Source organism: Rhinolophus ferrumequinum, chromosome 7 (genome assembly GCF_004115265.2).
Source record: "Rhinolophus ferrumequinum isolate MPI-CBG mRhiFer1 chromosome 7, mRhiFer1_v1.p, whole genome shotgun sequence".
NCBI lineage: Eukaryota > Metazoa > Chordata > Mammalia > Chiroptera > Rhinolophidae > Rhinolophus > Rhinolophus ferrumequinum.
This window is the reverse complement of record NC_046290.1, coordinates 35,641,079-35,651,669: the sequence shown is the minus strand read 5'-3', so window position 1 is coordinate 35,651,669 and position 10,591 is coordinate 35,641,079. Positions and strand designations below refer to the sequence as shown.

Below are 10,591 nucleotides of genomic sequence, written 5' to 3'. Positions count from 1 at the left end.
CTTTCTTCATGACTCAGAGTCCAGGCCCTGTGGTCAAGCTCAAGGCTCTGTTTCATGGTCGGTCCATGGCGTGTGCTCACTGCCACATTTCTAAAGTTCATCACTTGCACTTAATTTCAAACCATTTTTTTCCCCTTTAAAACTCTAAATGCCTCATTGAGGACAGTTCGTACAACATGTGCCAAGCCTCTGGTTTCAAAGTTCAGCTGTTTTTAAGTTATTTGACTGGACAAAAGGTCGAAAGGTATCTTTCACAGCAGGGAAAGTGTAATTTTCCATATCTTTACGATGCTCAGAAATGGTTGAAGTGATTTTCCCTAAAATTTCCATAAATAAATAGGTTTTACCAGTGGAGTAACTTTAATTTTGAGATGCCTTGGCAAAAATGTTGAAAGTAACCCTTCCCCTCCTATCCACCATCCAGTCTCCAGCCTCATCCTCAGTATGCACCCATGGAGGGGAGAATCAAAGGTGACCCCAGGTTAAAACTCAGACCTTTCACGTTTAGACTAAGTATGGAAAGTTTTAGAGACTCCTAAAAAGTCTCTCTCTCAACTTGTGAGATTACAGCAAAAACCTCAACTCTGTATCATTTAATATTACATGTTTCAGCAATAGTTGGGAGAAGAGCGTACCTGAGATCACTTTCCTCTCAAGTTCTTTGCAAGGCCCTGATTGTGTAGGCATCTCACTTATCCATGAACCTTACAGCAGACTTTTCTTTTCCATATTTTTGGACTTTCTTTTCCATACATATTATTATTTCTGGCCTCCTGCCTCAAGACAATCCTGTGCCAAGGTACCCTGGCAAGATGCCTTGAACTTCTTGTAGGGTTTACCTCTATGGGCTATGAAGTTTTTAGTATTTCTGTATACTTTGCACAAAGTTGTTCAGTGGATATGGATCTGTCTGGAGTTAGACTTACGTCTTCTAAGGAAGAGCAAATGGCCATAAGGTATGCATAGGAGCAGGTATACCTGTTAAGCATTTTCCTTCCTTCTGCACCCATCCACTTGCCCATAGGACTAGTTTCCATTTTGACCCTAAGCTTTTAGGGAGGAAGGTGGGTGGTAGAGTATTTGAGACTCATTTCAGGGACTTTGGTATACTATTCCTGCCCTTCCACAAGTCTATCAAGTGAGTACCTCTGGGTCACCCCCTGGACTATCTGGTGATCAACAACCCCTAGGACTGTTCTAATTTTTTCTGTACGCGCACGGTTTATATTTCATGAGTGTCTTCTTTGGACTGTGCAAGTCTATGTATCACCAATTGTTTGCCCTGTTGATCTTTTCTTCTTTACTGTCACTACCTTCCAGAGACTTTTTGGCAAATGACCACTTCTACCTTACACTCCAAGAGCCATTGTATGTTGATCTGCATCCCCAATTCGGCAGGTATCTTCCGGTAAAACTCAAAATGCCTGGTCGCTGTCCTCTCATTTTGGACTGACCCTGCCGTCCATCGTCCACTTCTCCCATTTCTCGGGGCTTCCTCTCGTCCATCAGTCTACTCCATCGATCACCTCCTCTCTTCTTAAGGAAGTCTGTCGAGTTGCCCCTCCAAGTCTCCTGCCCGCTTCCCCCACGCCCTACTCGACCAGGGTGTCTGTCGTTGGGTCCTCAGCCGCCATGGCCGGCTCTTTGGCCTCGACTAGCTGGATGTGGGTCTGTCCCGCACCCGTGCTTCCATCCGTCCCCCGCTTGACTCCAATTCTGCAAGAACTTAACTCCAGCCGAGAGAGGAGGGGCGGGTGAGCGCGGGTGCAAGGCGGGCCACCCGCAGTGGGAGCGGGGCGCGGCGAGGGGCGCCGGGCGGGGTGGGCGTGCAAGGGGGCCGGGGGCGTCGTGGGCTGCCCTGCCCTATAAGGGGCCGAGCCGCCTCCGCCGCCGGGCGGGTGCCGGGCGGACCGCGGCGGCGGCGGCGGCGGCTGCTGCGATTGGCTCAGGCGCCCCATCCGGGGACTGGGCTCGGCGCTGCTCGTTCGCCCTAAAGGTACCAATATGGCGGAGGTGAGCAGGGAAACCGGGCAAGAGCGGCCGGGCTGGACCGGGCGCCCGGCGGATCCCCGCGGTTCCCGAGCCAGCCTGGAGGATCCGGGGCCCTTCCCACGGCCCCATGGGGGGCGGCGCGGGGGCCGCGGGGCGGCGACTGGCCGCGGCGGGGGCGGCAGGGGGGCGGGAGCGGGCGCGAGAGCGGTCTCCCTCCGGGACTAGGCCGCGTCGGCTCCAGCCGCGACCCGACCGGGCGACGGGGCCGGACCGGAGGCGGTGGCCAGAGGCATCGAGCCCTGCCCCGGGGACTGCGCCGTGTCGTTGCCCCCGGGCAGCTGACGCGGGCCGCCAGATCCTGCGCGCCGCCTCCCCGGGCCGGGGTGGGTGGAAACCGGCCGATCCCCCCCTTCGCGGCCGGATTGCAAAGCGGGGAGCGGGCTGCGCCACTGCCCCGCGGGAGGAGTGCTCTGTGTCCCCGGTCCACAGGGTCCCGGCTGCAGCGCGAAGGAGCCTCACCCTCCACTTTGCTCCCTGCGTGGAGGCGAGCGGGATGCGCGGCCGCCGGGCTTCGCGGGAGGCGAGTGGGACTCCAGGCTCCGCAGCCCCAGAGATGCGGGAGCCCCTGGGGGTGACGGGGGGACGACCAAGACCCTCTACGCTCTCTCCAGGGGCTCTCAGTAGCCCCACTTCCCCCTAGGCTGGAGGAGGGAGGCAGGGCGAGCGAAGCTGCCCTGGCCGTGTCCCCCGGGACTAGTGAGCTGGGGGGAGGGGGTAGCGCAGCAGGAGCCCCTCGGCAGGAACTCGTTGGGGCGAGGGGCTCGCTGGCAGGCCCGGGGAGGGAGTGAACACCCGGGAAGGAACCAGCATCTTTGCGACCGAGGGACCGCGTCTCCGGACTCGGGGGAGAGGATGGCGGTTTGCGCTTTGGTTTGGGGGAAAGTGTCCGGTTGCGAGCTGGCCTACGCGCTGGGGCAGAAGACAGCCCCGGAGTTGGGGCTCCCAGGCCCCGGGGGATGGACTAGGTTGTCAGAGGGTGTGCCCCTTCCAGGCAAGGGTGTGCGTTGCGAGGTGGTGTTTGGGGTGATGGAGAGCTGGGTGGGATTTGGGGGACTCCTGAGATGCCAGGGATGGGGACCGATGTTGCGAACCGACTGCTCTGGGTTTTGCGTCTTCCCTTTGTAACTTGCTGAGCTCCGAGGGGCTGCTTGGAGTTGCCTGTTAGATTCCGGGCTTCGTCCCGGGTCTGTGAGTTTGTACACTGGGGACTCAAAAAGGAAGACGAGGCAGCCAAGAGGGGCCCGAAAGGGGCCGGGAGCGATTGGAGCGAAGCTACGTCTTGCACTTTTGGCAGCTGCGGAGGAGCGCTGGGCTCCGCCTCCTCTGCGCCCAGTTGCCGGCGCTGCCTCTTCCCCTAGGCTTCGCGATCTAACCGCACGTTTTCTTCTCTCTCCTAGGCTTCTTTTGGAAGTTCGAGCCCAGGTTTGTCCTATTTTCTTACCTCTTCAGTGGGTCCCAAAGGGTAATGGGGGCTCAAAGGTCTATTGCTAAAGGTTTTTCACAAAAACTTGTCTTGCGAGTTTTTCATCATTTGTTTTTAAGCGTTTCAGTGTACATGTTGGTGATTAAGTTGTTCGAGGAAGGAACAGTTAAACTGTTCTCTTTTTCTTTTCATGCTTGTTGAAAAAAAATTACCTTGTTGCAAAGCTGCTAACAGACAAGTGTTCTTTTTGAGTAATATTTGTTTAATGCTCACGATATCTTGTTTTTCTCCAAGGCTGAAACAATTAATCCCAAATTATCTTTGCACAACTTTAGAAATTTAGTTTAGATTTTAATTTTGGTTTCTTCAAGAAATCAACTCTTTAGTTTGTCAGAACTTTGGGGTTGCTTATATTGACTATTAACTATGACTCTTGTCTGCCCTATTTTGTCTTATATTTTTCATAATTGAGCAATGTCTATAGACTGTATTAAAATAGAATTTTGAGAGTTGGGTAAAGCCACCTTAATTTAAAGAAGCAAAATTTCCAAGTTTGGCACTGAAAAATGGTAACATAGAATTTCTGAGGTGAGACTACCTTCGATCTTCTAATACAGTGTTTCTTAGCCTTTTGGGGGCCAGAAACTCCTGTCAGGATCGGATGAAAGCAAGGGACTCTCTCCAGAACTCTGCACACATGCGTAATTGCATACAATGGGGTTTATGGAACCCCTGAAGCCCATCTATGGTGAGGACCTTTCCTCCTGTGCTAAAATGTAAGGATAGCATTGTTTCAATTTCTCATCCCCTTTCCAGCCCCCTCTTGGCTGACTTTTCCCTCTTACAGTCTCCAGGAAAAGTACCTCTGAACAGTCCAACTCCCTTATTTTACACTTGAAGAGATTTTTAAATAATTCTACTGAGAGTCACCTAGTTAATAGCAGAGCCTGGATGAGCTCCCAAGTCTAAGTATATTACAACATGTTGTCTTAGAGTGAATAGTCCATTTCCTTGCATATTACTTTGTGTGCTTAGTTGCCTTTGAGTTCTACGCGATTATCATTTAAAGTATTATAAAATAGTTAACACCAAGTAGAAGAAATTGTGGCTATTTTAAAAATAGCTGTCTACATCTTTACATTTTAAAACACTTCTCTAATTTTGAGACTAACGTTTTTTTTTGTTATAACTGATTTCAGGAAAAGAATATTTATATACATGATGCCAAACATCTGGATGATAATGGAATTTTTTCCATTTTGTATCACTGTCTGCTTTTAAGAAGTTGCAATCCAAATAAAAAGCAAAAAGATAGTGTGGTTTTCGTGTTTTAACAAATTTATAACCTGTTTTTAATTGATTGGCCCATTTTAAAGGGAATTTTATAGCTAGAAGAGACTCTTGAGGTCATTTAAACCAACCCTATGTGTTTTACAAATGAAAAACTGGACCTAAGCCCAGAAAGTTTAAATGACTTGCCTCCGGTCCCAGAAAGCCAGGGACAAAGCCAAACGTAGACCCTGAGGCCCTTCATTTCTGGCCCTTATTGAATACCTTCCACTTTACGGAGCCTGCTGGGCCAAGTGATAGGGATTAGAAAAGAGGTAGAACTAAGTTACCATCTGTTTACTCCCTGACACTTTGGCATACCACAGAGGTTTCCAGCAATTCCTCAAAAAAAGAAATTTGTAATGGTGGGTGTTCTGCTTTTGAGCTATTTAATAAGTATTGTTTTTTCTTTCAAGTTAAGTTAAACCACCTATATTTAAACAGGTTTTGGAATGAGCAGATTTTTCAGCATTAAAAAAAACAAACATAACATAACGTGTGCCAAAAAAATGTATATCCATTTTAAGAAAGGAAAAAAACTATTAAAATTGTAATACTCAATATGTACCAATAACAAAAGATGAATACAAGTCATGTGTATACATTTTTTTGGCACCCGTGGTAAAAACCTCCTAAAGAATTCAGTCCCACAGAAATTGTATTATTTTTGGAACTAATTGTCAGAGTTCTCCAAACTCAGAATCAAAAACATTGTGTTAAATGTCTGTAGTATTTTTCCATAGTGAAAAATCTTTTGGTCTAGTTCAGTATCTTCTTAATGATCTCACAGTGTCCTTAAATATTTGAAATTTCAAAACATTAAATAGCTTGACTAAAAACAGATCAAACTTTTTATGTTGAATATGCTTCCTTCCACTTTTCTTTCACCCCAGGATTCTGACACTTCTTTCCTTCCGTGCTCTGAGAGTCACTGGTCTAATTGAATTAGATACTATAGTAAAACAAATGGAGAAAATCCTGCTTTTCATAATTTGATTTCATTCTCTTGGAATTTTAGATCTTATTTATTTTTCCACTTGGTTTTCAGAGTATCCTGCTAACTTCATATTTGCCATTAAAATGCAATACAATTTTATTAGCAAGTATGATTTGACCAAAACTTGGAACGGGATACATCTTCCAAAACTTTTAGATATGATTCTCAATATTCCCTTTATTACTGATGTAAAGAAAAGCATGCTCTTACAGTTTAATGCTTGTCTGATTAAAGCTGGGGAGCTTGAAATACTGTACAGGCATGAAAAGTGATAGTGCTTTTAAAGAGTGAATTGCTGTATAGCTGTTTCACAGAAACTTACATTTGTTCAAAAACCATATTCCTGTTGTGTTTTGCATCTTTGAGGGTTAGAATTTGGGTAAAATTTATATTCTTCTGAAGTGTGTTTGGCCGTAGTGTATAACAGATTCTTGTGAACTCTTTCATTCATAATCCTTCTGACATTTTCCTATTGCTTTTAGACAAATAATTAAACCAACTCATAAAGCAAGTTTGACTTTCCTATTAAAACTTTTCTTTATTTTAAGGGCCACTCCATTTATTTATTTAAATGTGTTTTTCCAGGACCCATCAGCTCCAAGTCACGTAGTTGTTTCAATCTAGTTGTGGAGGGCGCAGTTCAAAGTGTCCCATGCGGGGATCAAACCAGCAACCTTGTTAAGAGCACCGCGCTCTAACGAACTGAGCTAACCGGATGCCTGAGGGCCACTCCATTTAAAAATCACTTTGATGCCATTATAAGTCTTATTCTCATGGATTGGACCCCTTATAAAAGTGTTAAATTACTCTGCCTTCTTCTTTTGCTGGTTTAGATATCCTTTCAGAACTGTGTGGTCTTACTTTATAACCTGTAAAATATATAGTAAATGCATTTAACAAAGCTCAACCTTACGCATTAAAAGGAACTGGCAGAAGAACGCAAAATATTTTCTTTTGTAAGTAACCTTGTGAACTTGTAAGGTGATTGAGTTTGTTTCATTCTAGTTGGGTCTTTGTCTTCCGAGGATCATGATTTTGACCCCACTGCTGAGATGTTGGTCCATGATTATGATGATGAAAGAACTCTTGAAGAAGAGGAAATGATGGATGAGGGTAAAAACTTCAGTTCTGAAATTGAAGACTTAGAAAAGGTAAAGGATTTTACTTTAGTATTTCAATAGAAACTTTAAGTAAAAATTTTGAAATTTTATCATAAATTACTTTACAATCTATCTGAAATAATAATAGGATCAGCTTTTTTGTTTTTGACCTCGTTTTTCTAGATTGTCCCTGTTTTTCTCATTATTTTGGAGGATAGACAAAGTACACTTTTAATTCTTCAAAATTATTTTATATTTGTTGTCCAAGTTTTTAAGTTTATAGCAGCATAGTGAAGTAGGTACATCTGCTTATCTTACAGATAGAGACAACTGTAGACCCTAAACTTAGTTCTGAATCCTAGCCCAGGCTTCTTTGCATTATACCACTCTATTCTACTGAGGGTCAAACTTGAGTTTAAGCACTGCAGTAGATACAGGGAGAAGTCTTGTCCTTCAGATTACTTACATCTGGTAGAATACTGTAAGAAACTTGAAAGAGAAAAAAGTTTCACTCTATTTTAAAATGTAAATTAGTAATATCCCATTTCCTAATTCCAGTCATCTTTTGAAAAGTTGGCAGGAGTAAATCTAGTTTATAACTTTTTAAACTCAAAAATCAATATAAATTCAAATGAACTGGATTTTAAACACATATTTATACCAGGACTACAAACAGAGACCTCCATAGGGGTCACTTTGAAAAAATGTAGGATTATACTTATCTATAAATTAATCTTATTTGCACATCTCTAGTCAGCCCAGAATAACAAGACCTTTCAGGAATACTATTGAATAATAATAATCCTTTGAGTTTCTATACCTCTTGTTCCTCAAGAAAACAAAGTACATTCTTATATAATCTTTTCTGCTATTTTTGTGAGGCAAAGGTGGCTATTATTGCATTTCTTTCTTCGTGTTAATATACAGGGAAACAGAAAGCAAAGTCATCAGGGCTTAGACCCCAGGCTTGCTCTGGTAGACCTAAAATTTTCTAAACACGTTCATTTGGCAAATTAATCTAACACAGTTACAGTTAGATTTAGTCATTTAAAAATATGTATATCTTCTATAAAAGCCAAACATATTTGGGAATGTAGAGATAAATTTGTTAGGAAATACTCAAGAAGAAAAGTCTTGCCAATCACTTCTTTCAGGTGTGATGACAAAGTGTTGCCTGTTGATGAGGAAAGAAGCCCAAGAGTCTTCAGCTCTGCCTTGGCAATTCCTTTCTAGCTCTTATCCATGTGTAACCTAGAATAACTGAGAATTACAACCCAGCTAACATTATCACTAAACCGAGGACTGTGGTAGATCTTGGGATTGCAAAAATGAGCAATTTGACAATGTTCCTGAACTCGAGGAGCTTACAATCTAGTGTGGGGTGACAAATGGGAACAAATTTTTTTTTTTCAGATTTTTAAAAATTTATTGGGGTGACATTCATTACTAAAATTATATAGGTTTCAAGTGAACATTTCTATAATACATCATCTGTATATTGTATTGTGTGTTTACCACCCAGAGTCAGTTCTTGTTTCATCACCATATATTTGAATGGAACAAATATTTTTATATGATATGCCAAGAGCTATGAAAGCAATGAGAGCTATGGAAGAAAGGGTATATACAGAGGGTGCCAAAAAAAAATTATGTACACATTTTAAGAAAGGAAAAAACTGTATTAACATTATAATACTCAATATATACCAATGACAAAAGATGAATACAAGTCATGTGTGTACATTTTTTTGGCATACCCCCCGACATATTTAGTAAAAGATGTTTAGCCTGGTGTGGAAGTTCATGGAGGGCTTCTTAGAATCGTCACTTTTCTCCTGTAGATTTTTAAGTCAGGACACCACTATGGGTATGGGGCAAAAGTCTCAGGTGTTCTCGTAATGCACCTTTCTTGATTACATATTAACAAATGTAAAGATAGGGAGACAGCAGTCTAGTTATAGCATGACATAGGAAAATAATATAAATATGCCGGACTGCATGTCAGTCATGCAGGTAGCTGTTTTGTCAGTAAAACAGTAAGAATTAAGAATTTCATGTAATGTGTTAACTCATTCAGTACTAGAGATTCTTATGGTTTGGTAAAATTCTGTTTTTCAGATTTATAGGTTTTATTCTTCGAAAGATTGTAATAATTGCTTTGATTTGTGCTTATTGAGTTTTAAAAGGAAATTAGAGAAGATACAGAGAAATAATCAACAGCAAAAAGTTACTTATCTATTCACAGAAATACCTAATCCCTGATTTCTGCGATTTTCATTTTGTTTAGTAAAGACTGGTAATTAAATTCTTACTTTGTAATGGTATCTAGCACTGAATTTGTAGATTCGGAAAAATTATAGCCCTTTATATATTTCAAATGAAATATGTAAAGTTTTGCTTCTTGGCATTTTATCACATTCTTGGAAATCGCGACAAAATAATACAGATGATCTTTAAGCAAATTCCAGTGAAGTCCTAAGAGCTGTGTCTCCACTCAGAAGGCTAATCCTTCTCTCATTGAGCAAGAGACAAGAGCTATTTCTAAAAGTGACTGACGCCCACTTTCTCTGAACTGTGATTCTTATCTGTAGTAAAGCATGCTGTGTAGATGTGGTCTCTATTCTTTATTGATGTTTAATGAAACATGAAAATAAATAAAAGAAACAGAATCACAGATATGAAGAGTAAGGATCATTTAACTTTCAGAAATTTAAAATTATTTGTACACAGTTTAAAGTAATGTATTCTATTAATCTTTTATTGAAACGGTGATTTAGGCACTGGTACATGTTAAGAGTCTTAGGGGCTAGATGTTAATACTCATTTTCAAAATTCACAATAAGGTTTTATACTCATAGTAAATAAACTCAATAGTTTGTAGACTAAAAGTATGGCCTACGTTTTGGTGCTTACAATTTTTTTTAGTACCTTATTTGGCATGAAAAATAAGCACAAAATCAGTTTTCTTATAGCAGCGATTTGGTAAGTATAGAGGACAGATTATGTAACTAGATTTTTGTTATTAAACATTAAAATAAGGTTTATATGTCATGTGTTTCTATATTTTAATTTATTCACGTCACTCTTTCCTGAGAGGTTTTATTCAGTAGTCCTAGATTTAGAACTATAACTTTTTTTTAAAAAGTCCTTGACATTTTTTATATTAACATATAGATTTCCCCCCTGATATTCTTTGTGAAATGAGAAAGTAGAAACCATCTTTTGTAACACTTAGACTTTGGTATTGGTCCTTCCTTTTTTTATTTTTTTTTAAGCATTTTTAAAAAGTTACATGTATGCTGTTTTGTATCTTGTATTTTAAGATACCAGACTAGCGTTATATTAAAATTGATCTGTACTTCACTTAGACAATCTCATTTGACCCATCCAGCAGCACTATCAGGTGTGTCAGATGAGTATTAGCATTATTTCCTTGTCTCAGAGGCCTTGTTGATTGTAAGATGTGCCATAGATTGAGAAATCAATAGATGGGGCCAGGGAGGAGCACTGTACATTGGTAATGGGATGCATCCTGATTTCTGATATGTGAGGATACGTGTCATAGGATCAAGGAAATTAGATATTTTTGTATTTACAGATGAGGAAATGGAGGTAGAAGGGGTTAGGTGATGAGCCAACAGAAATAATAATAAGTGCATCCTCTGCCTCTAAATCTTGTTCTCTTCCTGA

General features: G+C 41.6%; 1 protein-coding gene across 2 annotated transcripts in view; it reads left to right on the top strand.

Annotated features, from left to right (window-relative positions):
* Positions 1-1,973: 1,973 nt before the first annotated feature.
* Positions 1,974-10,591, top strand: part of MIER3 (MIER family member 3) — a 30,235-nt gene continuing 21,617 nt past the window's right edge. The window contains exons 1-3 of one of the 2 annotated variants that reach the window (XM_033111183.1): positions 1,974-2,013; positions 3,450-3,474; positions 6,807-6,952. In XM_033111183.1, the coding sequence (XP_032967074.1) occupies positions 2,005-2,013; positions 3,450-3,474; positions 6,807-6,952 (180 nt within the window). In that variant the 5' untranslated portion in view covers positions 1,974-2,004. Of the gene's footprint in view, positions 2,014-3,449; positions 3,475-4,107; positions 4,252-6,806; positions 6,953-10,591 lie in introns of those variants that run through there. The other variant, XM_033111184.1, reaches the window with a different exon arrangement.